The following is a 27,807-nucleotide window of genomic DNA, read 5'->3' on the forward strand; positions in this document are numbered from 1 at the left end:
ATTTTATATGATACATTTATTTCTTAACATTATTAATAATAATAAACTTTAGATATTTGACATAAAATATATAGGCCTCCATCAAATAATTCTCATAACATTTTTATTAAAAAAAAAATTATGGCATGAATTACGACAACCGAAAGTAATTTATAAACAAAATAGGTGCCTACATACTTTATAAAGTTGCAACATGGCAAAAGCAGTACAAAAACCGTTAGATGAAGATATGATAGCATCAGCAGAAAGATTTAAAATGGAGGGAAATGAATTCTTTAAGACTAAAAACACGAAAAAGGCAATGGGAAAGTATCACAGGGCAATTTTGCAACTGAAAGGAGTGGGGTCGGATGAAAAGATGGGTGCTCTCTTAGGAGCAGATATTCAACCAAAAAAGCTATCAGCAGACATGGAGGAAAAGTTTATCAAATTGAAAACGGATTGCTATAATAACTTAGCGGGTATTTAAATATAATTATGTTAATGTGTATGATACGTCTATACATCACAGGTCCAGCACAATCTCTTGATCATGTCGATTAAGCTATATAGAGTAATTAGTTATATGGCTTGATGAAGTTATTCTTAAAGAGGCATTTTTCTAGTTATATGAGAACATATTTTAATGTGATAAACGCTGGTTGAGCATTTGGCTTAGTGGTCATTGGTGGTCAGTAACCCTAAGGTTGCTGGTTCAAGTCCTGCTGTGGTTATATGATGCTGTGTCTTGTGTTCTTAGACAAGGCACTCAATCTAAATTGTCTCAGTCCACCTAACTGCAATCGGGCACATGAACCAGGTTATGCTAGAGGGTTAACCTGTGATGCACTGCCCTGGTGTTGCATCCGAGGGAGTTGATGACATGAATTGGTCATATTATATGTCTAATGGCTCATAGAAAAAATTAACTTCAACCTAAACAACACTCATTTTGGGATATTTTTACTTTTATCTTTCTAGTGAATGAAAACTGACAGAAAATGTTTTGCATTAATCTTAAATTAATATATTCCAAGACTTCGAAAGTCTACAGTCACCCACCTTTTATAAATGGTCTAAAATGGATCTTTATCAGTTTGCAATGGCATCACAGCATTCAAAGAGCTCCCACTTTTCAATATGGCTTGTTCTCTGTTGAACATAACATAAAGTGAGTCCCACATTAATATTGAAACACTGCAATGACTACAGACTTTAAAAAAAAATCACTGTTGTCCACATCCTGATTGAAATAGCACAATCTCATTTTTGGATATGACAAAGAAGTTCTCTTCACATTGCAATTTATATATATATATATTAATTTTGTATTTACCATAGTTAGTTTTATAACAGTTGTGGTTTTAATTGAATGTCAACAAAGCTTAAGAGAATATAGCAGAGAGGATACAAAAATGAAATATTTAATAGGATGTTGAGCTCCATTTGCTTCATGCATCAATATAACAAACTTCTAATTCTTTCTTTATTTTTAGTGTATAATTGCATACCGGTACATGTAAACCACATAAAATTATTGTAGTGTGTGCTTGACCATCTGATCATCTTTCTATCTTTCTTTTCTCTATCTTCAGCTTGTTTGCTTCAGGAGAAAGAGCCAAACTACAGCAAAATAGTTGAATATTGTGAGGAGGTTCTACTTGTTTCTCCAGTGAATGCAAAAGCCCACCACAGGAAGGGTGTGGCCTTGTATCACTTAACCAACTATGAAGAATCCATGTCATCACTTTTGAAGGCAGATCAGTCAGGTAAAATTATAATTTGTTCAACTACATGTATCGGCTTTTATGATTACTTAATATGTTGGACTTATGTACATGCAAACTAACTTTGCCTTAATTGTATTAATAATACACATGATTTTCCCTTTCTGTACTCTCAGTCTCTCATGTATTGTTAGGATCCTGTTGTGTGTCTCCACTGTCTTGGTTTTCTTACTATCAGTAGATGAGACCATGCAACAGGGTTTTAAATGATATCTAAGACTTCAAATATGGTTCTCAGAATTGTTTATGACTTTTACTAAGATACGACTACTGAAAACCAACTTTTATTCATGACAACTTTATATTGTGATTAACCCAAGATAAACTACCTGGTAGTTTGCGGCGACTACTTTTTGTGACCTAACCTTAAACACATGTTTTATTTTTACAATCATATGACAAGGACTGGTCTGCGGTGAGAAATATTCGCAATGAGGCTCAAGCGAACCTCGAGAATGTTTCCCACATGCAAATAAAAGTTGGTTTAAAGTACATGTATTATCCTACTTGTGTATTGTATCTCCATTTAAGGCAAGTGGATGAAAATTGAAAACATAGACTGCACTGGATAGAAAAATTATCTCTCAACAGATTAATAAAAGTCAAACTACATATTACCCATGCTCATTGCAAAATCATTTCTCTTTTCTAGATTCATCGACCAAAAAGTATATTCAGATGTGCAAAAAAGAAATAGAAAAACAGGACATTAAACTCCAAGCTACTTATAAAGCCATGTTTGGTGGATCATCAAAATCTAAAAGTGACAATGTTAACAATGTCAGCGTCAATTCCAATCATTTATCATCAGGGGATGCGCCATCAAATGGAATCTCTGATATCAATGAGACAAGCTGAAGTATTGTGTACATACGTGATTATTAAAAAAATACTTGGTATTCGGCTATTTGCAATACATGTATTTGGGACCATTCCACCTTTTATCAGGGTGATGATTGAACACTGTACAAGTAAATGTTGTTCAAGCCAAAGATGTTTCTTTAGGAACTATTTATTCAGTCATGTAATTTGCAAAAGAATTGTTTGATGCTGTTGTCGAGTTTGAAAAAAAAAGATCAAAGCAAGCTTATATTTCTATGTCATTTTATTCATAAATAAATAAATGACAATTTGGATTTGATTTTTCAATGAAATAATTTTATCACAAATTATTTGCTCACACTACTTTCATTCCACACTGAATACATGATGTAAACAAACTTGTTGCTGCTGGAATTGTAATACATGTACTCTATTAATCAAAATAAGTAAGACTGGCTGCAGAAATTAAACTCTTGTACATAGTTGTTTTCCTTGTACATTGAACATGTGCTTGTATGTTTTTGTTTGGTTTTTTAAGGGTGTATCATGTTAAAACTGAGACAATTGTCAAACTTTGTGTTAAAGATTTTGAGACAGCATCCTTACAAGAACTTTACCCTTTTAAGGCCCCTGTTTTTCCAAATCATCTCAATTACTGTACAAGAAACAAAAATATGTGGAAATGGTAAAAAAAAAATTAAAATCAATGAAAATCTAATTGATATCATAGATGCAGAGTAATACAAACTTATATATATATATATAAAAGGCATGACTTCAAATCTAGAGTTCAAATCTTCAGATGTAATTAAATAAGTGTATATGAAAATATAATATCCATAAAATAAATATAAAGTATATTCTTTTGAAGTAAAAGTTTTTCTAATAATATAATGTTAAAAAAAAAATTCAGATCTCTTCTAACATACTTGTAAATGTACAAATGTATTTTTTGTACACATATACCTAAAGTTGATCAATTGGAATGAAACAAGTCCATACATACATAGGCAGAACTGAGTGAAAATGCATGAATTTCACATACCGTACATTATTAAAACATGTCCACATATATTTACATGTACATTTAGTCTTCTACAAAACTTCTTAAAGATGAAAGATATATATATTTTTAAAAAAATTATCTTTATCAAAACAAAAATATTTCGACAACACATCCAATACAAAATGACATGTTCACTTACAACGTAAAATTTTCATGGCAATGTAATTGTGTACCAATAAGTAGAATACATGTAAATGCATTTATCACAGACAATAATATGGTCACAAACAACTACAAAAGTATTGCCATAGGCTACGAACTTGTGTATCTATACACAAAATGCACCTCTGAATGGATTTGCAACAAGAAGTTAAAACATAGAAAAATTGGATTTCGATTGGTGTATTGGTTACATTTAAATTTCATTGCAAAAGACAACGAAAAACACCATAATTTATAATAAAAACAACCTGAAGTTTGTGCACTGCATTTCCAAATGTAAAATAAAACAATATTTTTTCTTTCATTGAAACATGTAAATTTCAACCCCAAACATTCTTTCTTGTAAGTCCTGTGTATTTCAAAGCACTTTATACACATTTACTATTTACATAATACTTGAACTACTAAAAAAAAAAATTCTACAAACACTTGTAAACAATTAACAATAAATAAACATGTAGTATTTACAGCCCATAAAGTGAAAAACTAGGAATTTCTCATAAAGCTCTGTACATACAAATTGTATGTACTATGCAAACAGCTCAATGCCTTTAAAGGAATGCTATCATTGTTCTTGGCATGGAAGGAAGAATTTTTTTTTATCATGAAAAAAAAAATTAACCTGGTTGACAAACAGGTAAACGTGTTGGTAGAAATGTGGAGAGAGGGACTAGACCTGAAACAATCATCATAAGTTAAAACTAGCACACCACCATCCGTCGCCCGGGGCTCTTTGACCTTGACCTTGAACGAACAGGTGGACCGTCTTGAATACGGACATGATTTTTCCTTCGTGGTGATTTACGTAAATTGTGCATGTTTTTCTCAATTTCTTCGATCTGGAATTGAAAGGAGGAAAGAATTTTTTAAACATTCATGCAAAAAGTAAAGTTGGAATTGGTATTGACAACAGGAGTATACAAAAGAGTTACTTAATCCCATTTTTAGACAATATTTAATATGTAAAGTAAAGACAAACCTTGTCTCCATAGAAATTTGCTGTTTTGAGTTCAGTCTGTAGGGCTCTCATTGTCTCTTGTAGCTTGACATATCTCTGCTCTATTCTTGCCTTCTCTTCTTGCACACCCTGTTAATTTTACCATATGAAAGATTGTCAGCACATGTATACATGTATATATGTTTGCAATAGATTCAAAACTTAGAAACAATCCTATTTGAGACTGCTGAAAAGAGACACTATGTTACTTTGCAGGATGCTTTAGGATTACAATTACCGGCTACTGTGTCTAAGAAGACTACTCACCCTCAGCTCTTCGATTTCCTCAATCACATGCTTGCTATCCATGGCTTGCTGTCTCAGTAGTTCATCCTCTCGAATTTTACGAAGCTCCAGTTCATCAGTTAAGTCCAAAATCTGAGTCTGCAAATTATATATACAGATACTAGTACATGTTTTCATTTACATTCAAGTATAATAAGATGACAGTTTCCAAAGACATTGCAATTTTTAAAAAGAAGTTTTATACATATGTGTGTGTGTGGGTGGGTGGGTGGGGGGGCTTTAAATTCCTTATATCAATTTCATTTTCAGAATTTAAGGATATTACTGCAAAAGACAAAGAGCAATGAATATATCTAAATGAATTTTCTATTTTGTATTTACATCTGGTAAAGAGTGATACTTTGTCATTTTCCCATGGAATAGACTAAAATGTACATGTTTGTTTTTATGGACACAAGTTAGTTTGCGACTTACCTGCAGTTTTTCCACACAATGGACGTTTTCAACTTCCCTATGACTTAGTTCTGATACATAAAAATTAAAAAGATTAACAAACATATGAATATACAGAATAAAGGAAGCAATTAACATCTGTTATAACTCTCATAAACAGAGGATCCGATGCTCATTTTCCAAAAATCTATGAAATATTGTAACCACATATATATGTTAAAACATACCATGCTTGACCGATGAAAGTTCATCCAGAACATTATCGCGCTTGGCTAATTCAGACATGAGAAAATGGCGATCTGATTCATTGCAGGACAAAGCTTCCTGCAAATCTTTCTTCAAGGCATGCTCCATCTTAATTCTGTCTCGAACTTCCCCTCGTAACCATTTCATTTTGGCCTGAAAAGTAAGGACAGTCATTCTCATTGTTGGAAACATTTTATGAGTTTGGGTAATATTTATTACACTTTTACAATTCAATGTTACCCTTCTCTATTTTTGTTTTGTATGGGAGGGAGGGTGAGTTAAGTTGGTTCATCACACAAAAGGACATATTTGCCAAGAATCAACAAGGATTACTCATACCTTAATTTCTTGGAGAGCTGTTGAGGGTCCATTCGAAGTACCTTTGCATGATGCTATTGTCTGTAAAAGTAAAAAAGAAACAAAACTTCATTAATGATCTGCAGTAAATCTGAAAAATACATTTTTATCACAATCAATGCAATGTTTAAATTTCAATGCAAATTTTATTGTTCTCCAATCCAATGTTACCTTCTGCTTCTCTTTGGATCCTGATGCCGCAATTTCCATTAATGCATCAACTTCTGCCACCATCTCGTGAATGAGTCCTTCAAAGTTGGCTTGGAAGCGTTTGCTGTCATTTCTAGCTTTGAGAAGTTCGTCCTCAACATTCTTAACTCTAAAAATGTATACCAAATTTACAAGTTTATATTTTTACAGGTATATATTTATATGTATTAAACTAATGAAATTGCTATAACCCAAAATTAAAGTTTATGTCACAGAGAAAAGATTTTTCTCACCTTGATAAATCTGTTTCCGCCATCTGTGTCTGTAAAAGAGATCAAAAGAAAACTTAAACATACAGAAGACAACACTCAGTTTATTACTTTGTTTAAGAACATGTCAAGATACTGTACAAAATGTTTAGATATGCGATGCCATATATATCTGCAATGGTAATCATAACTTTGTACATCTGATTTCAAATAAATAAACTACATTTCCATTCTACATGAAGTCAGTATTAAGCATGACATCACTGACACTGCACTTCAACCAACAATTTAAAGATCTTATTACAATTCACAGCATTTTGAGATGTTCCATGCATTACATGTATAACAGCTAGAATTCAATCAATATTAGTTCAAACTCTCTAAGATGCTCTAACAGTGAGTACATGTTCACAACTTCCTTCATAGACTAGCATCTATCCTCTGGTATCTATATCACACTCCCATGCTCTGAATATTGACTTCTACTTGCAGTACTCTCAGTGCTTTGATTCTTGCCCACAATAAAAAGCTCCCCCTTTGCAGGGCCTCACATCTTATTAATATGTGCGAATATGAAATTTTAAAACTAATTTTTGAACATTGGGCATTTCTTATTTGTCATGAATAAGTCATACACGTTGGCAAAATGATTTTATCTTCATTAATGTTTCAAATAATATGATACATGTGTGTGTTGGTGTACACCATAACCCGAAAAAAGAATAAAATTGTTATTCCCATTTCTCCCCGCACAATAGATAAGCAATGTCACCAACTCCTATGATAAGAAAAGATCTCTTTTGATCACAACCAAAAGTCAGAAAGAAAATCTTAAATGACTCTGATGGATTAACATGATTACAAACACATTTCAGTTTACCATAATTAAATTGTTCCATATGAAGAACAATTCTAGAATTTGTCATTTTATATAAAACCAACTTCCAGATATAAAAATAAATTGGTACTACACAAAGAGGTTGAAGGAATTTCGTTGTTGTAAAATTGGAAAACTACAGAGTATTAGTGCATAAAGTAAAAATTTATCATATTTTTTAAAGGAAAAGAAACTGTGAAGTTAAAACTTTTATTTCTACTTAAATCTAGGGATTAAAAAAAATATGAAATAAGGCAGCAAATATTTTTTTTTATATTCCTACACATATTTCTAAGACAGTTAATAAAAAAAAATAAAATTCTAAAAATTCTTCTTCTCCAAAAATAAAAACAATGTAAAATGTCATAATCTACTTGTCGGTGAGAGTGAACTATAGGATGAAATGATAATTGCAGTAAAAAAAATAAAATAAAAGCAGTTGCAAAACAAATAGAAAACATCACGCAGTGTGTTTAACTATTTTTTCATTTCTCTTTTGCATGCAAACCAGCTTAGGACCTACAGTTTTCTTTCGCTGCAACTTTATGCAAGGTCTAGGCGACCTGCTGCGGGCTCGCTTTTCCTACAAGCCAGAAAGAGTACAGACGTCTTTACACCCCAAGCAAAAGTACAATCAGACTCCATCTCAACAATTCACACAGAGAGAAAAAAACAATAGAATAAAACTTAAGTCTGCTAAATTCATGGATCTTTCATTGCTCTTAATTAAATCTATGCAGATGCGTTAAAAATTAGCTAAAAAAAATATGAACAACATGAAGAGTGAAGCTCTGATATTTTCTTACGTATGAAAAATGAAATATTTGTTGCAGCATGAATGCAAAAACAAGTCGCAATGAAGTTTATACATGTAGTAGAAAAAAAAAATTAAAATCATGCTATTAGATTCACTAGATAAATCTATTTTGATAACAAGGGGGAGAAAAGCTTCTATTCCAACTTACTTTCTTTATGAAGAACTATCACACAGAGAAAAACAACCAAGTTCAATAAAAAAATATAAAATAAATATGAGATTCAACAAAATAAGTTAAAACTTCATAAATTGCATGTACTGTTATGTCACCCAGCTACTGGGAAAATGTAAATGAAACCGTGATTTTATAATGAAGGCATGCATGTAAATGTTTATGTACAAGTAGATTGAAATAGAAATACATACAGTGCATATCTGAGCACCATTCCTTACCTGAGTTTCAAATTCTTCTCTTGCCATCTCCAGTCTTCTAGCCAACTTTTGGTTGTCCTCTTCACTTCTGTAAATCAAATAATGATACATGAATTTTGATAATTCAATCTACACCTTTAGCTAATAAGCTATTACAAAAGTACGCATTTTTCATTGTATACAAATTAATCTTTCATTCTTTTAATAGTGACAAAATTGTAAAATTTTATATTTCAACAGAGTTAACTTCCACATTCTCAGAAGGAATCTAAATGTATCATAACACAATCAATACACCAGTACATTTTTTGGACCGATTTCCTACCTTGCTATTTCCTGTGCCAATCTATCCACTTCCTGTCGGAACTTTTCTTCATTGCGTTTGGAGATTTTATGTGCCGACTTCTCTTCAGAGAGCTCCATCTAAAAATATTTTCTTTACATTGACAAATTCTGAATGGAAATAGTCTTTTAGCTTCAATGACTTAATGTATTTAGTTTGTACAAACTTGAATATTCACATAAGTGAACATCTTCCGATTTAACTATGATGAATTGGTAAAATTTGTACATCAACTTAGTTGTTGTTAAAGATGTATATGTACCTTTAGAGCCTGTATTGTAGCCTCATACTCTGCATGGCTTCTCTTCATCTTCCTCTGTATATCTTGCATAACATGGGCCTCTCTCACCTGAAAGAAAATCAAAGGAGAGTTAGAACTGATTTCTGACCAAGAAAGTATTTTTTAGTAAAGTTACATAACAGGATACTCAGTAATTGTCATATGCAGGTACATATTCATGAAGTACATGGAATAGCAAAATAATATCATTGATTTATTACTATATATGATCAACAAAAGAAATTCAATTTCCTCCTTACCTTGGCTTCATTTAATTCACGCTTCACTGCCTCCAGAGCAACATGATGATTTTCCCTCTCCTATAAAGGTATGTGAACCATTATATACAATGTTTTATAAATCCAAACGATTCATTAGAAGATACTGACATCACTCATTTGTTAAGATATGTACATTATGTATATTGTAATAAATTACATAATTATATTTTCAGTATAAAAGCACCTTTTAATTAATTGAGTTGTCTAACTGACAAATGTGTACCACTACCGACATAGCATTGCATGTATATGTATTGATAGTCAAAGTTTATCATTAATGTACAATTGAGGCTAGACTATAGTATTGTACAGGTACCGCTACTCACATCATTGAGTTGCCTTTGATACATCTTAGACTCCTCTCTTGCTGCCTTTTCTCTGTGCTGAAGTTCTATAAAATTTTGTCTCATATCCTAAAAAAAAATAACAATACATGCATATTTAAAAAAAAAGAATGCAATTCTAGCTGATTTCTTTACATAATCATATATCATTATTCTACTTAATATATTAGATATCAATCATCAAAGAAAACTCTGTTTTAATGCATTGTTTAATGTTTAATGATAATTAAGTGGAGTTTCAAAATCATAGACAATTCCAAAAAGTATTTTCTCATTATCATTAGTTCTTCATCTATCATAAATAACTTAAACAGATCTAAAGTATACATATAGATATATACAAATGTACACGTACATGCAAAGAATATATATTATACATGTACATAAGACTGGAGTGCTAATCTGGTACAGTACTGCTCTACTTGCAATAAACTGTGTTAACAACCAGCTACTGAACATGTATTTGGCAGAACTCTCACAGTATTTTTTCTTTGATATAAAAAAATGTTTATCTAAGAAGTGTTTATTTTTCATATTTTCTGAATTAAAAAAAAATTTCACAATTTCACATATCATGAAGTAGAAAATTGTTACCAGTCCAAACCTATCTTATCCCACCCATTAAAACTGCATTTAAACTGAAATACACTGATTTACACCGAAAAAAGGATTGAAACACACAAAAAGACAAGCCAACAGAATGTTTAGTAAATTTCCACACAGATGATTAACAATTAGAAATGAAAACTTTATAAGATGCAAGAAATCAAATAAACTTAAGTTAAATTTTATTTGATTTTTTTAAAATAACTTTTTTTGAGATTCAATTGCCAGTACAGTATGTAAAATTAATATAAAAAAAACATTGTTTGAAAACATAATATTAAGAATATCTTTGAATGTATTAACCAAAGCGAAATAATATCAGAGACCAGATTAAGCTCATGAACAAAACAAAGAGATTGAAATCAGATTTTTTTTTATACTGTTGAAAGTGTATGAACTTGAGTATATTATTGTAGATTCATGTGAGTGTAACATTCTATTATACTTTTTCTGAATACAGTGAAACTTTCACTTGCAGCTGTTAAATTAAGCTTCCTTATTTCTATAATGATTAATTTGAGAAAAAGCTTTGTAAATAAGTACTAGAGCTACATTCATTTTAATTTACAGTATATATATATACAGTGTATATAGTAATCAAATATGGTAAACAGCATGCATAATTGGTCTATATAGAAGTTATCTTGAGTGTACAGACAGTTTCTTCTTTTCCATCACAGTCCAACAAAAAAACATTCTAATTAACTTAGTATAATTTTATAGGGGTCTTCTTTTTTCATCTTTAACAATATAAAAATAGTTCAACTGTTTTGATTTTTTGCTTGATTATTGGCGATAATAAGGGGATTAATAAGGTACCTGGAGTGAAAATAAACTAGATGGTAAAGAAGAAACACAAGCAGAGACATATATAACAATTATATATGTCTCCATTAAGAAGTTACGATAGTTAGAAGTGAAGAGCACTGTCACTGAAGAGAACTACAATAATTACATGGATTTTGCCGTTTGATTCAGAAAACTTAGCTGCGATATCCGCCTTAATAGCGCTCATTTCCTTCAACTCTTGCTGCAATGAATATGTGACACATACAGAATGGAGGATAAAAATGTTATACATGTATATGTTTGACCAATTAATCCAGTTGAAAATGAAGTGAACAAATGTTTGATAAAACCATATATTACATTCTTCAATCCGAAAGATGTGAAGTGCAATTATATGTACATTGCATGATTTATATTAGTCAAATCTTTCCAATACTCAATTATTTGAGTACCACAAAAAATCCCTATTTTAATTTGTGCCTCTACAATCTTTACTGTCCACCATAATTAAGCAACACACTACCAATAAGTGCCCTAATGATAACTTTTTTCTTTTAAAAAAAAACCCAATGTTTTCACCACCTAGCCAATCAAAACATGTGTAACAGAAATCTTTTACAAACCTGCAGCTGATTGGCTTGATCCTGAGCCAACATATGAGCTGCTTCTATAGAGGAGAACTTATCTTCCAGTTTGTTCTTGTCGTCTGTCACCATTGACAAGCGTGATGAGACTGTGTGTAGTTCATTTTCAAGCTGCAAGAAGAGCATTATATCTTTGAATAATAAATAAAAAACGAGCAATACTTCAAAAGTCTTTCTCACGAAAAAATAAATCTTCTACCAGATAATTTCCAATACATTTTATTGGACAGCCTTCTCTCATTCCCATTTCTGTCAAAATCCAATAAAACGAAAATTTCATCAGAAAGACGTTTAAACATACATGTGTAAGTACTCATAATGCCATTGCCTCTGTTATTGCCTGTCTAACAAGGACACCTACCCTATCCACTACTGTTCTCACCTCCATGAGCCCAATTACACATATCAATCTATCCGATTCTCTTGTATCCACTTAATGAATATCAAGTACTGTATAATGCCGTTGCCTGTCTAACTAGGACACGTACCCTGTCGGCTACCGTTCTAACATCCCTGAGTTCCCTGTCTAGATCCATCCTCACCGACTTCAGCTCATTGATTTCCACATCCTTAAGACGAAGCTGCTCATCCTGGGCTGCCCTGACAGCCTGTACATAAAATAAAATATTTAATTTTTCTTAAGTGTTTATTGCTTTTATCATAATTCAAATCTAGGGTTTTGAATTTTTTAAATACTATCTGATTTAACTTTTAACCTAAACATGTTTAATTAGAACAGGTGAGGTAAAACTAAAAATATTAACCTAGTGTTTTTAAACATGCTTAGTACAGTAAAACATGCTTATAACAAAGTGCCAGGGACAGGAGATTTTGCTTTGTTATTAGCTTAATTCGTTATATCCGTCAAGTTTACACCATGTAATAAAGTCAAGGGAAATAAAAATTACTTCGCTGTAAGCATCAATTTATTATAAGCGTGTTCGCTATAACCGTGTTTTACTGTAAATTAAAGAAATATTAAATGTAAACAGGTAATTTAAACGCCATTTTAGAAAATACTTACCAAAGCATCTCCCAGCTCGCGTTTCATGTTCTCCATCTGTATCCCTGTGTGATGGAGGTTCTGTCTGTGACCTTCGACCTCTTTTACCAGCTGTTCATTCCTCTGCATCAGCTGATTAGCACCATGTTTGTGTCTGTCCACCTCACGCTCCAACTGCTTGACCTTCAACTTCCACCTGGTTTGTCAAGGTTATAATTGAGAAACATGTTTCAAAAATATTTCCAAGTACATGTATGTAAGCCAAGTTTCTACTCTCAACCTCCCCCCACCCCCCTTTGTCAAAACAAAATTATCATACAGACTAAAACAAGCATGTTTCTGCATGTTATATAAAATAAATTTGCTCCTTGATAAACATTACAAATCATTTGAAGATGACATATTTCAAGTTCAACTTACTGTCTGACAGTCTCCTGGGCACGACCTTTGAACTCGTCTCTCTTTCTCTCCATTTCCTGCAGGGCCTGCTGGGTACTTCGGAGTTCGTTGGACACCCTGTCTAACTCCTTGTTACAGTCCTTGAACCTCTGGGCCGTGTCATCAAACTGTGCGATTAACTGTCCTTTCTGTCGTTCCGATTCATCATATTTATCAGACACTTCCTTGAGCTGCGTGATCAACTTGGCTGTCTGCTTTTCTCTGTTTTCCAAGTCCTTTGTTAATGTCTGAAAAAAAGAAGAATGTAAAATTATTGTCACATATCTAATTTAAATAACTTACCATATTTTGACATCTCATTTTCCTTTATGAGTAATTGAGTATATCTATTTAGTTGCTGTCTTCTTTTGTAAGACATGTGAACTTGAGTAACACATAAAAGCCTTAGCTTCATACACTGACTGTTGTACCACAAAGCAGCTTCAAACTATTAAAAAAGTTCAGTTGAGTACAATTCTTTTTATAATTTTTTTTAAAGAGAACAGCATTAACAAAGGCATTCTCTCTGAGAATGATTCTCAATCTTAATGAACTCAATTTGTCCAGATTTTAGTGCCAATTTTGCCTACCTCTATATGATCAGAGAGTTGAGCTCTCTGTCTTTCACTTCGCTCTATTCCACGACGAAGTTCCTCTGCTTCGCTGCTAGCACTAATCGCCCGAGACAACTGACCCCTCAAGTCTGAGATTTCTCTCTCCATGGCTTTCCTTTCTCTGTCTTTGTCTTCCTCCACTAAAAGGAAAAATTAATAAAGTAGAAATAAAGAGTATATGTATGCAGATTGAAATCTTACGTTTGTCATTTATTGGAAATCTATAGCAACAGTGTGCATTAAGCAGATATCAAAACTTACCTGAACGCTTTCTACGTCTTTCTCTGAGTTCTTCTTCATAATGCTTTTCTTCCATTTGCAACTTCACACGGGCCCTTTCCTGCTCCATGCGATTTAGTTGATTTCTTAATTCTTCAACCTAAATTATCAAACATTTATGATAAATATATAACGCTGCAAGATTTGAGTGGTCTTTTTTTGCATAGAGTTTTATAACTATAAAGAAGTAAGATTCTTTTTTAATTTTTGTTTACCTGGTTTTGAAGAGCTGATTTTCCTCCTTCACTTTGATCCAGTTTTCTTTTCAAAACCTCCAGATCTGACTCGATCTAAAACAATGTAAATCTTAAACAGTCTTTCAAGATGTTGAAAAACAAATGAACAAATTTACAATCAACTCTAAACACGATCAGATACATTTCATTTGCTTAAATGAATTTCCATTATAGTAACATTTTCAATAAACCCGTTTTCCAGAAAAGCACAGTGCCCAAGCTTTTGAAAAAAAATTACCCATTCCTATAGAGTGCTCCCCCTTACCCTGTGTTTTTGTGCCTCCTGCTGGATATACTGACTTCGAATTCTCTCGTCTGCTGCAGACTGCTGTAGGTGATGGTGCTCCCGTAAAGCCTACATTTATATAGAGTATGTAACACATTGTATAAAAGCACACAGTGATACCAAAAAACACTATATCCCTTATAAAATAAGTGAAGATGTTTTCATTAACCAATACATGTATTTATTAAAACAAAACCAGCAAAGCAAACATTTGTTTAAAAATTTACATAGATGTGTTTGCCAACCTGCAAGAAAATATTTTTTTTTACTAGATTGATATTAAAACATGAATTTATTCAAACTTTGTTTGAATTTTTGTCAATGGTTGATTTGTTTGCAAACAAAGCTCTGATTTGCCATTTGATTGTGCACTCACATGTCGAAGGTCAGTAGATAGATTTGCCAACTCATCGTAACGATCTCCGAAATGTCGATCAGCCCTCATATCATTCTGTATGGCAGCCAGACGACTCTCAACTCTCATTGCAACCTTCACAACAGTTTACAAAATCTTAATATTAAATGCTATTGGTGTTAAATAAATTTTGTTATTTCTGCTGTTACTCTATATCTCAGTGTTGTATTTAAACTTTAGTACCGGGTATGTACAATTTACTTATACAAAAGTAACATTTAACATGAGGAGGGGTAGTGTCAAATACACAAACTTGTCACAATTGCATGATTACTCAAAAAAAGATATGTATAAAACTATACAGTCAAATCCATGTGAGTTTACCATGATATGAAGGTATTACATTTATTCATATATAATTTTAAATTTAATTAACTGATAACTTTTGAGTGAGAAAAAAGAAGAAACAACATCTTACAGGGTCTGACTGTGGCAGTCTCCTCAGGTTTTCTGAAATCTCTTTCATGGTTCTTCTGGTATCAGCGTCATATCTTTGCAATAAAAATAAACACAAAAATGAACATGATTTTTTTTTAAAGATATACGTACATTAAATGTAGGGATGAAATGTAAATTTGACTGAAATCAGCTGTCCTGGCACAGTGCCAGTATACATGAGTAAGGCCTAAAAAAAAAGTTGTGTGTTAAGGGTAACCCGACCTAACCTACAAAAATGCCCCTATCCTACCATTTTTAGATGTCTATTTTTCTCCGATTGTGAATTTTATATTATTTCTATTAAAAACCCTGTTTTAAATATGACACAAACAAACATTCTTAGGATTCATGCAGAACAAAATATGATAAAATTAAAAAAAATCCCTACCTACTTAACCTAATTTTTTCATCAGTGTTACCCTAAACACACAACTTTTTTTTATAGGCCTAATAATGTATCAGTAAGATCAGCTGATTTTGATTAAATTGTACATATGAAATATTTTCTAGAATAAAACTCTTAAATAATTATTCACCTCCTAATTTACATTTACATGTGTACTGTGGAGACAATTTCAAAGTAATAAATGATTGTGAATTGAAAAAATAAGTCTAATATGTTGGTGTTTTAATTCTGGTGTATAATTTTAAAAAAAATTAAAATATGGAAAAGGATATGAGGAGAGGGGGGAATGAAAAATTGATTTCACATAAAAGATAAAATTTTACAGTATGAGCAATGTAATGTTAAGAAATATTGATAGACTAAAAACTTTAAGGAGAAGGGTGGAATGGAATTTACCTGTCTCTTCTATCCACTTCTTTGTTAAACTGGCCCCTGAGTTCAAACTGATCGGTGGACAAATCGCGGACTGAACTGTTCAAGTCGTGAAGTTCTCTGTTCATGTCATCTGCGAACCTGACCGTCGAGCGTCTAGAACGTCGCCGTCGTCTGCTGGGAGAGGGGGAGCCTTCATACTCACTGTCACTCTAGTAAGTTAAACGTTCATTTTCATTAACATTAAAGAAAATAGGGTATTGTTATACATGGACTTGAGGTAGAGATTTACAAATTAATGTGGTTTCAAATTCTACAATATTTTACCATAGTGGTAATAAGTATTTTCAACATTTGTGAAAGGATATAATATAATTGGAAACTTTCATCAAACTTTCATCATGTATATAACAGAATTAACTAAAAGTTAGTGAAAATTTCCATCATCATGTACAGGTGTCATATAATATCTTGATACCGCGAAATATTGAACCCGGGTTCAATATATTATGCGATATTATGAACCCGGGTTCAAAATATCGCTGCGATATATTGAACCCCCCCATAAAATATTGAACCGCGGGTTCAAAATATTATGGCCGCGATATTTTGAAACCCTCTCGAATTTTCATTACTCTTGGAGAGGGGGTTCAAAATATTATGGCCGCGATATATTGAACCCCCTACCTATTTCCAATTCCCTTTGGAGAGGGGGTTCAAAATATTATGGCTGCGATAGTTTGAACCCCCTACCTATTTCCAATTCCCATTGGAGAGGGGGTTCAAAATATTATGGCTGCGATATTTTGAATCCCCCTCTATTTTTCATTGGTATTGGAGAGGGGGTTCAAAATATTATTATTTCCAATTCCCTTTGGAGAGGGGGTTCAAAATATTATGGCTGCGATATATTGAACCCCCTACCTATTTCCAATTTCCATCGGAGAGGGGGTTCAAAATATTATAGCTGCGATATTTTGAACCCCCCTCCATTTTTTATTGCTTTTGGAGAGGGGGTTCAAAATATTATGGCCGCGATATATTGAACCCCCTACTGTTTCCAATTTCCTTTGGAGAGGGGGTTCAAAATATTATGACTGCGATATTTTGAACCCCCTACCTATTTCCAATTCCCATTGGAGAGGGGGTTCAAAATATTATGGCCGCGATATATTGAACCCCCTACTGTTTCCAATTTCCTTTGGAGAGGGGGTTCAAAATATTATGGCTGCGATATATTGAACCCCCTACCTATTTCCAATTCCCTTTGGAGAGGGGGTTCAAAATATTATGGCTGCGATATATTGAACCCCCCTCCATTTTTTATTGCTCTTGGAGAGGGGGTTCAAAATATTATGGCCGCGATATATTGAACCCCGTACTGTTTCCAATTTCCTTTGGAGAGGGGGTTCAAAATATTATGGCTGCTATATATTGAACCCCCTACCTATTTCCAATTCCCTTTGGTGAGGGGGTTCAAAATATTATGGCTGCGATATTTTGAACCCCCTACCTATTTCCAAATCCCATTGGAGAGGGGGTTCAAAATATTATGGCCGCGATATTTTGAATCCCCTACTGTTTCCAATTTCCTTTGGAGAGGGGGTTCAAAATATTATGGCTGCAATTTATTGAACCCCCTACCTATTTCCAATTTCCATCGGAGAGGGGGTTCAAAATATTATAGCTGCGATATTTTGAACCCCCCTCCATTTTTTATTGCTATTGGAGAGGGGGTTCAAAATATTATGGCCGCGATATATTGAACCCCCTACCTATTTCCAATTCCCATTGGAGAGGGGGTTCAAAATATTATGGCTGCGATATTTTGAACCCCCCTCCATTTTTTATTGCTCTTGGATAGGGGGTTCAAAATATTATGGCCGCGATATATTGAACCCCCTACTGTTTCCAATTTCCTTTGGAGAGGGGGTTCAAAATATTATGGCTGCGATATATTGAAGCCCCCTCCATTTTTTATTGCTCTTGGAGAGGGGGTTCAAAATATTATGGCCGCGATATATTGAACCCCCTACCTATTTCCAATTCCCATTGGAGAGGGGGTTCAAAATATTATGGCTGCGATATTTTGAACCCCCTTCCATTTTTTATTGCTCTTGGATAGGGGGTTCAAAATATTATGGCCGCGATATATTGAAAACCCTTCTTATCAAGGAAAAAGGTAGGGGGTTCAAAATATCGCGGCCATAATATTTTGAACCCCCTCTCCAATAGCAATGAAAAATAGAGGGGGGTTCAAAATATCGCTGCCATAATATTTTGAACCCCCTCTCCAATACCAATGAAAAATAGAGGGGGGTTCAAAATATCACGGCCATAATATATTGAACCCCCTCTCCAATAGCAATGAAAAATAGAGAGGGGTTCAAAATATCGCTGCCATAATATTTTGAACCCCCTATCCAATGGGAATTGGAAAAAGGTAGGGGGTTCAATATATCGCAGCCATAATATTTTGAACCCCCTCTCCAATACCAATGAAAAATAGAGGGGGGTTCAAAATATCATGGCCATAATATTTTGAACCCCCTCTCCAATGGGAATTGGAAAAATAGAGGGGGGTTCAAAATATCACGGCCATAATATTTTGAACCCCCTCTCCAATAGCAATGAAAAATAGAGGGGGGTTCAAAATATCGCGCCATAATATTTTGAACCCCCTATCCAATGGGAATTGGAAAAAGGTAGGGGGTTCAATATATCGCGGCCATAATATTTTGAACCCCCTCTCCAATGGGAATTGGAAAAATAGAGGGGGGTTCAAAATATTGCAGCCATAATATTTTGAACCCCCTCTCCAATAGCAATGAAAAATAGAGGGGGGTTCAATATATCGCAGCCATAATATTTTGAACCCCCTCTCCAATACCAAAAAAAAAATAGAGGGGGGGTTCAAAATATCGCGGCCATAAAATATTGAACCTGGGTTCAATATTTTATGGGGGGGTTCAATATATCGCAGCGATATTTTGAACCCGGGTTCAATATATCGCGGGGTTCAAAATATTATATGACACCGGCATATTCAAATTTGCTGATTTATAATGAGGCATGCATGAAATTCATGGAAAGTTTTTTTTCAGATTTATCATACCGGTATTGCATTTTGAGATTTTTATAAAATTGTATTTGAATTTCATGAGAAGACACAATTAATGTCTAGGTGACATTGCACTGCCTCATTGCATTAACCAGATAACATTATACACCTTAAAGGTACTGATTAGTAACGGCATGCATTGACCTGTCAGTCAGGACTTTAAATGAGGGTTAATCAAAATATCCTTCAGAAATCAACTTTCTCTTGAGTCAATCCTGACTAGAGTAAACAAAACTTGAGAAAAACAAGCATGCAGGAATTCACTTGGTTTAAATCAACTTTAATCCAGGGGCAAGAAGATAGTGCCAAAATTTGAATAGTCACCTTCGATGCATATTTTTCTTCCTGTCAAGGGAGTTCAGAAATCTTTATTATAGCTGAATAAAAGCTATGATGAGGTTATAATGTCAATGATAAATTTTGAATGCATTATGGTGCTGATAGGAATTTTTCTTTTTTTTAAAGAATTTTTACTATGCACCCTGACATAAGAAGAATTTCAAAGTTTATGAAATTCTATCCATCAGATTAAGAGTTAATCTATTTCCAGATTGATTTAATCAAACAAACCTTTAAAAATTGTGAATTAAACCTCCATGGTGTTTTTATCACACTAAGATAACTACAAGTTTACGTATTCAAATATTTGGCATAAAATTTTGGAGAAAAAAAAAGATTGGGATAGGGAAAAAAACTTTTCTTCAATTTCCTCCCCATAATGGTAAACCATGGGGAATCTAACAGATAAATGAACATATACCTCTTTTCTCTCACTGTTATTTTGTCTTTCTTCCTCTAGCTACACAATGACAATTCAAAGTTTGGAGGAAAAAAAATGGGTGCTGAGTTAAGACATGTTTAAATTTACAAACTTCGCCAACAAAATGATTCTGATTACAGAGTTTAGAACTCAATTAACCAAGTGTAAATAAAATACAATCATTATTTAAATCCCCTCACTATCAAATCTGCCGTGCCCTTCATTGTTGTGCTTTTCTTTTCCATTTTAGAAGGTTATCACAAAATTCTTCAGGAAATAAATGGTAGATCACAAAGACCCAGCGATTCAACACTTCTGTTCATTAAATCAACACCGATTGCTCACATACATGACACAATAGATATTCAGTAAATTGTTCCTATCTTTCACACAATATTGTCCGTTGCAATTACCGATGCTTCTTGTAGGTACGAGCATGCAGTTTAAATGCATAGATTAATTTCAGTAAACTGCACAAATAATGGGTTTCCAATCAGAAGATTTATAATTGCAGTGCCTCCCATAAAACATCCATTTACCCTGTGGATTTAAATTACAATCTAACTTCTTTTTTTCCCCCCATTTTTTGAACGCTTTGAATTAATGTTCAATCAACATAAGCAAACTCATTCATTTCAAACACTCTTTAGTCTAGAGTTTTGTTTGCAAGTGCCCATAAACTCATCTCTAAAATAATGTGAAAATTAACACCAAAGATTTTTTTTGAAATGCAATACATGTATTTTGAAGGTGATTCCTTGATGAGAAGACCTTTTTTTTTTTACCTCATAATGTCTGTGACCAGGACCTCTGAGTTGTTCCTCGTGTAACTGAGCACGAGTTCTCGCCACATCTTCTCTCAACTGAAAACAAAAGAACAGAAGATCATAAATATCTTAATGTCACATTTATCTGTAAAAAAGAGAATAATTATAGTCTTTCATATCAAATATAGGCCATTTTGCATTGATGGCCTTCAGATTTCAGTGACATAAACAACATAGATCTTTATAATGGGTTCGGGGCTTCAAAATTTTTACATCATATCAAATAAACTGTTTTTGCAGAAAAATAATAGTCCAAATAGAACACGGTAAAAAACTCTCAATTTCTGCATGCAAATGCAACGAATAAATATCAAATTGTGCGGACATTAGCTTCTGAAAAGAAGAACAAATAACCCATTGTACTCATCATTTTAATCAAATGACAGCCGTTTCCCTGCTCCTGAAAATTTATAGCGTGTCTATGATGATCATATGATGATCAAAGACTCTGATTCAGAAGATTTGACACTGGAACTCACCCTATCAACTGCACTGCGCTGGTCTCTAGTGACATCACGATAGTCATCTAGCATGTGGTCCAAGGAACGCAAGTTTCTGGTGGTACCCTAAAATCCACATAAACATCAATCAAAATATCATGCATACAAAGTGGTATCACATTAAACCCTTAGCTTTATGACTCTATAGAGTCTTCTTGTCCTTACATATCCTTTTAGACTTTGCAAATAAATTTTTAATGTTTTAATATTTCTAACAAACTGATGCGCTCACAGACTTGGAGAGAAATTTTCATCATTAATTCGACAAAGTCCAGAATTTCATTGGCTTTTTATTTTTCAACATATTCATTTCTTTATCTTCAATTTTCAACAAAACTGTTGTCCTCAGTTTTATGGCATTTATATATTTGAATTTGAACAAATCAAATTAATAAGATAATTTTAAAAGCATCAAAATTATATTGTAACTTAAATACATCTTGGTTTTGTGAGAATGACTGAAGTACAAATTAATGGATTTAAAAGACATAAAACTATTATAAAGATTTTATCATTTTTAGAATACAAAACTGCAAAAAGTCTCAAATTTTTACAACTGCTTTTGCAAAGAGCATAATCACCTTGATTTACGTTAAAAGTAAAATGAGCTACTGAGGTTCTGTGAAATGCAAATCAAAGATTAATTCTTTTTTCAGTTTCCTTTATACATAATTCAAAAATCAGGCCCATGCGGGCAAAAACCCAGTCCTCTTTTTCCATTAATAATTTCATACGGGTACTTCAAAATAAATTGAAATATAGAGGAATCTTAAAACTAAACATTGTTATGTTTTGCTCAACATTACCGGTATATCAAAATCAAAGCAAAAGGATCATAAAAATTCAAAAATCAATTTTTCCTTGTTCATATCAATTTGCGCAAAATTACAAAATCAACAATGTCTGAACCCTGGAAGTGGTCTTTCCATGGCTGTTTACATTTGGATTCAAAATTTACGATACCTCCATATCACTATCAATAAAATTGAAACTACCATGTAAACAAGTTAATCGCCATTTCAAACATGCCAAAAACACAGTAAAAACTCCTATATATTCAACCTGTATATTTACATATCACTTCAGATGTAAGGTGCAGAATCAAATTAAATTAGCAGCCAAGGATACCCTAGCTAGCTGCCTCCGATAACGGAGGGTGCTTGGATGAGTTTCATTGCACCCTCAATATGACAAGCAGACCATAAAAAACTCTCAATTGATGCCTCCTTTGACAGCACTAACATGGATTAGACCACACCGGATTATCTTAATGATATGATAATCCCCCTGCCTCATGAATCATCCCAATCTTTGGCAATTCATTCTTTGATCAACATTTGATATGAAAGCCGTTTTGTTCATTTTTTGTGTCATAAAACACTATGGAGAAACTCTCTATATAGACATGTTAAAGAATTTCAATAAACGTGATAAAAAGATATTAAATTTTGGGGATTAACGGTGACTTAGGTTATCCTTATATCAAGAGTTCACTTCATTATGAGTCTTCGGTTTCTTGAGGTGTGAAAATAAATCTTATTCAACAGAAATTGATATGCATTAAAAATGAATATATTTTGAACATTGCATCTAAGTGTTTATCCTTTGATATAATATGAGAAACCTTTTCACAAGAACATCTACAAACATGTTTTCTACCATAGACACTGACTGGGGTTCAGATCTATAATGACAATCATGCAAACTTAAGAAAAGTTACTAAATTGATACTGAATGTCCTTTGGCACAGTTCTACTCTGAAACTTTATTAATAATTAATATTATTTAATTAGGTTTTTATTTCAAAAAATGTGTTTCTACCAAAAGAAAAAAAAAAGGTTTGAATAATCATCAACGATTTGGCACAATGGTTTTAACAAGATGAACACCATTTCTTAATGACGCTAATGTTAAGGTGGCTCTATACACCACTTTTTGATGACACAGTACGCAACAAGTAAATCTGGAAGCATGTAATTTCTGTACTGGCTGATTTCAACTGAGGCGAATTGTATGGGGACCGCTCTTTAGAAAAATCAGTTTATTTGATAATTGGAAAATTACATATTTACATGAAAGGTGGTATGGGACACCTTTATGTTGTGTCATATGTTATCAATACAGTTAAACTTCGATATCTCGAACACTAGCTGATATCTCAAATACAATGGATATGTCAAATTGATTTGTAAGTCCCAACCACTTATTTTTTAAGTATTTTACTTCGATATCTCGAATACCCAGATATTTAGAACTATTTAAACAGTCCCATCTAGTTCGACATAACGAAGTTTGACTGTAAACAAATATATCTTGACAAGTTTAATTTTATAAATAGTTTCTTTCCCATCATTGTCATCTTACAGCGTAGCGCTGTGGGTCAGAGGGTTCACTACGGACCTCTAAGTCATGAGTTAGAATTCCGCTGGGAATCTTAAAATTGTTACCTTTCCAAAATTGTCTAAAACATATTTTTGGGTTAAATTTGTTAATTACAATTCAATGCCCTCAACATTGTAAACAATTATGCTAATTCTGGCTGTCAATAGTACATGTTCATGAAACACATGAAAGTTTTGCCATCCTTGCAGAGAACTTATTTATATACATGTATCTGTATATATTACACAGAGTGTCTTTGTTCTTAGAATGCTAGAAACGCTGTCAATACAAATGTAGTTGAATTTGCTTATTTATGCTGTATTTCTTAATGAATGAGGAATAACAATCAATACATAATATTTTTTGGTATACAACAATCGGGACACATTCATAGGTTTAAGCATTTAAAAAAGATACTTGAAAAAATCAAACTGATCGAGATAGGTGATATCAAATCAGAACACTTGAAGGTCTCCAACTTCAAATCTAAAAATTTCCCCCATAACATCTTTTATAACAAAAAGGTATGCAAAAAAGCGAATAATACAATACATGTATTTAAAAAAACATATATGTTTTTATTAATACATGTACAATTCAATGCCCTCGAACATTGTAAACAATTACGGTGGAATCATTAATTTTCGTGGGGGTCAATTTTCGTGGATTGCTAGAATTTTACAGGTTCGTGGGGACGTAATTTCGTGTATTCTCTTATATCTACAAAAGGAAACATGACTTTATTACTTCAATTTATTAATTCGTGGAGGATGTAAATTCCTGGACAAGAGGTACCCATGAATTCCACGAACATTGAGCCACCATGAAATCTAATGATTCCACAGTATGCTAATTCTGGCTGAATAGTACATGTTCATGAAACACATGAAAGTTTTGCAATCCTCGTTGAGTACTTATTTCTATACATGTATCTCATTTTGTATATTTACACACAGTTTCTTTGTTCTTAGTATGCTTGAAAACGCTTTCAATACACATGTAGTTGAATTTGCATGCCACATATGTGGCAGCTTTTGCATAGAGAAAAACAGACAGAAGGATAGACAAGACATGATAAATAATACTGCATTAATGCCCCTAATTTTTTATCTTAAGGGGCTTAAAAATACACTTTACTGGTTCATATAAATGCCCCCGAAAATTATCACTGCATGAAAGCTCATAATAATTGATGGCCTGATAGGAAAAGGGATAGAGCAGTAAATTTTAGATTTGGAAGTGTTCTGTCAATCTGTGGGGAGCACTTGCCATTTGGGCCTTTTATTCTAAAGTCTTTTGTACAAACATGATAAACATGTATATTGGTCGAGTGTAAATGTGAAAACTTTAATCGACCAATAAAATTCCAGTTGAAATCCAAAGTACCGGTAAGTGGCTATAGAGGAAAAAATAAATTTCTAAAACTACCTGAACAATTTACTATGCTAAACTACCTCCCATATACATGCCATACATTTAGTGATGTACTATACGGTAAATCGAATTCAGATTCAGTATTCCACCTATTCATGTACTTATTGCAACTATTTTACCTTTGAGTTATTAAATTGTTTGCAATTTTATATACCAGTATGTTCAAAATTTATCTACTGCAGCTGTCTTACTCATGTTTAATTCTTGTAAATATCTAAGTCAATATATGTAAGTTAAACAAAATTTTATCACATAAAAGGCAAGCTTTTATACAAGATCAGGGCTACTGAGTGTCTAAAGTGAATGGGGCTGTTCTGTAGTATCCTAATTCAAAAAAAGTTACTTATAATTTTTCCCAATTGAACATGTTGAATGAGTTAATTTTTCCGATAAAGATTTCTTCCAAAATTAAAGGAAATATAGTTAGATATACAATATAATACCTAAACTTGCTATACATATTCATCATTATTGCAAAACAAAATTTAATTGATAGCAAAGACCATAACCCTAATATAACTTTTTTCGAAGTATGTGCCCATAATGGTTGTCTAAATTAAATTTCCCAAAATGATGCTATTTTCCCAATCTTTATGCTCCGGCCTGTCCCATTCACAAAAAAGCAGTGTGAGAGCCATGTAAGATGTGCCCACTGTACTGAAATGGTCATTTAGTGTAATATCTAGTCTGATAATTCCACCTACCTGAAGATTATCATTAATCCGGTGTATTCTGTCATCCATTGTTCACCATGGAAAATTGCAATTAAGGCCTAAAATCCAAAAACAAATGAAGTGAAATGAATTATATAAACCTATGTACTGTAACCTTATATTGCATATATTGCAGTGCATAATAGTATAAATCGACAATGATAATTATTAATATCAATAAAATCAATATATAAGTCTATCTACACATGTATACCATTAGTGAATTAATCACTTGGTATTAACACAGCTAAAAATGTCAGAAGTACACTTAAGGTGAAGTAATGAATGCACAACAAATATCATAAGAGTTCTGTCATTTGTTCAAGCTTGCATGATAGTTGGCAGTTTGAGTGTACCACAGCAGGTCCAGCACAATCTCTTGATTTAGCTATATAGCTTGAAAAAGCTATATAGCTTTATAAAGCTATTCGAAATAGCTTGATAAAGCTATTTATGTGCAGTTTTTGAAGAAAATATTTATTGGAAGAAATGGACAAAAAATCGCAATTAACTTGCTACTCATATTTTCACAACTGACCATTATAAAATTGACCACAATTATAGATAGTTTTAACACTGCAGCTTTTAAACACTTATAAGCAAAAAATATATTTCCATTGTTTGGGTAACTGTTTGCCACTTTGTGTGCAATGGGGCGTGGATAAGTATGATTTCTTCTCATTGTGATAAATTATTACCAATCAATTATCTTGTTTACCATAACTGACCTCCTTTATATTTCATTCAAGAAGTAACTGTGTGGTCATGAATTAGTTGCCCCCAAACTTTTAGTGCAAAGTCTCTTAAGGAGGCGCAAATTGATGAGTAATCTTTACATGCATTGTTCACAGAACAGTTCAAAGTTGAAAACTATCACTGGACTAAAGTGCGATTTTTTATACATACTGATAAAATTAAAAATGAAGAAAAATGTATGACAAAATAGCTAAATGAAGCTACTCTGAATAGCTTAATAAAGCTGTTTAGCTTATTCAAGCTATATAGCTAAATCTGGAGATTGTGCTGGACCTGCACAGATCAGCGTTACTTACTGCATAGAAATTGTTGGTGCTTCAATCCAATGCATTAATCCACAGAAAATGTTATCATGTTCAAATAAAATCTACATCTTCATAATGTAGAACCGCAGACAACACAGGAAATCGTTCTAATCTTTTCTGTCCTCGACTGACATACTGTTTTCCTTAGGAACTGTGTCACATAAAATGCAGGTCCATGCATGCCAAAATCTGGAGGTAAAAATAATCCCGCACTGTTAATTGATCAATTATTAAATAATTGTTCTTATAGATGGTTAATCGAGGGTTTTGAGTAAAAATTTAAACCTAAATTATTAACAGAAGGCAATTAAAGAAAAAAAAATATGAAAATAATAGATCCAGATACTGCAGGACAAAGGGAGACAATAGAATATTGTGTTTGTTGTTGTTTTTTAAATGAAATTACCAGAATACCGGTTGCTATTTCTTATACATTGTTATTCACATCGTTTCAAGAAATTAATAAATTTGACATGTTTTTACGATTTTACATTTGCAGATTATGAATTCAACCAGGTGAATACACACACTTGTAAATAAACGAGTTTTGACTTGTCCACTTTCAAAACATGCGCCATTTTTATTTTTGACGCTTCAACATAAAATTCAAACCGTACGTGTTATTCAAAATTCGG

At 32.8% G+C, this 27,807-nt stretch overlaps 2 protein-coding genes across 8 annotated transcripts; one reads left to right on the forward strand and one right to left on the reverse strand.

The window, feature by feature from the left end:
* The first annotated feature begins 133 nt into the window (after positions 1-133).
* Positions 134-2,900, forward strand: LOC105336790 (tetratricopeptide repeat protein 9C). The gene is made up of 3 exons (XM_011441255.4): positions 134-461; positions 1,575-1,748; positions 2,419-2,900. The coding sequence occupies exons 1-3, from the start codon at positions 194-196 to the stop codon at positions 2,622-2,624; spliced, it is 648 nt and encodes a 215-aa protein (XP_011439557.1). The 5' UTR covers positions 134-193; the 3' UTR covers positions 2,625-2,900.
* LOC105336789 (centrosomal protein of 128 kDa) lies at positions 2,858-27,750 on the reverse strand. 7 transcript variants are annotated; one of them, XM_011441249.4, is made up of 33 exons: positions 27,703-27,750; positions 27,164-27,361; positions 26,103-26,170; positions 21,562-21,648; positions 21,041-21,118; positions 19,820-19,840; positions 16,399-16,586; positions 15,577-15,649; positions 15,120-15,233; positions 14,723-14,812; positions 14,437-14,511; positions 14,204-14,321; positions 13,919-14,082; positions 13,311-13,576; positions 12,912-13,086; positions 12,376-12,495; positions 11,867-11,998; positions 11,410-11,484; positions 9,831-9,917; positions 9,484-9,543; positions 9,206-9,292; positions 8,926-9,023; positions 8,622-8,688; positions 8,377-8,391; positions 7,935-7,994; positions 6,559-6,587; positions 6,287-6,434; positions 6,098-6,157; positions 5,740-5,911; positions 5,534-5,583; positions 5,081-5,197; positions 4,796-4,903; positions 2,858-4,655 (listed from the first exon to the last, which is right to left on the reverse strand). In XM_011441249.4, exons 3-33 carry the CDS (start codon positions 26,139-26,141, stop codon positions 4,518-4,520), a joined length of 3,111 nt encoding a protein of 1,036 aa, XP_011439551.3. In that variant the 5' UTR covers positions 26,142-26,170; positions 27,164-27,361; positions 27,703-27,750; the 3' UTR covers positions 2,858-4,517. The 7 variants fall into 7 exon arrangements, with proteins under 7 accessions (XP_011439551.3, XP_065944634.1, XP_065944631.1 ...); XM_066088562.1 differs by lacking the exon at positions 11,410-11,484 and having other exon boundaries at positions 27,701-27,715; XM_066088559.1 differs by lacking the exons at positions 19,820-19,840; positions 27,703-27,750.
* Between the last annotated feature and the right edge of the window lie 57 nt (positions 27,751-27,807).

This window comes from Magallana gigas, chromosome 6 (genome assembly GCF_963853765.1).
Source record: "Magallana gigas chromosome 6, xbMagGiga1.1, whole genome shotgun sequence".
NCBI classification, from domain to species: domain Eukaryota; kingdom Metazoa; phylum Mollusca; class Bivalvia; order Ostreida; family Ostreidae; genus Magallana; species Magallana gigas.

Coding starts and splice junctions, on each gene's coding strand:
- LOC105336790 (XM_011441255.4), top strand. CDS start 194: ATGGCAAAAGCAGTACAAAAACCGTTAGATGAAGATATGATAGCATCA. Junction 462..1,574: donor TTGCTATAATAACTTAGCGG/GTATTTAAATAT, acceptor CTCTATCTTCAG/CTTGTTTGCTTCAGGAGAAA. Junction 1,749..2,418: donor TTTGAAGGCAGATCAGTCAG/GTAAAATTATAA, acceptor TCTCTTTTCTAG/ATTCATCGACCAAAAAGTAT.
- LOC105336789 (XM_011441249.4), bottom strand. CDS start 26,141: ATGGATGACAGAATACACCGGATTAATGATAATCTTCAG. Junction 21,119..21,561: donor AGCGCAGTGCAGTTGATAGG/GTGAGTTCCAGT, acceptor TTTTGTTTTCAG/TTGAGAGAAGATGTGGCGAG. Junction 4,656..4,795: donor CAAATTTCTATGGAGACAAG/GTTTGTCTTTAC, acceptor TTTCAATTCCAG/ATCGAAGAAATTGAGAAAAA.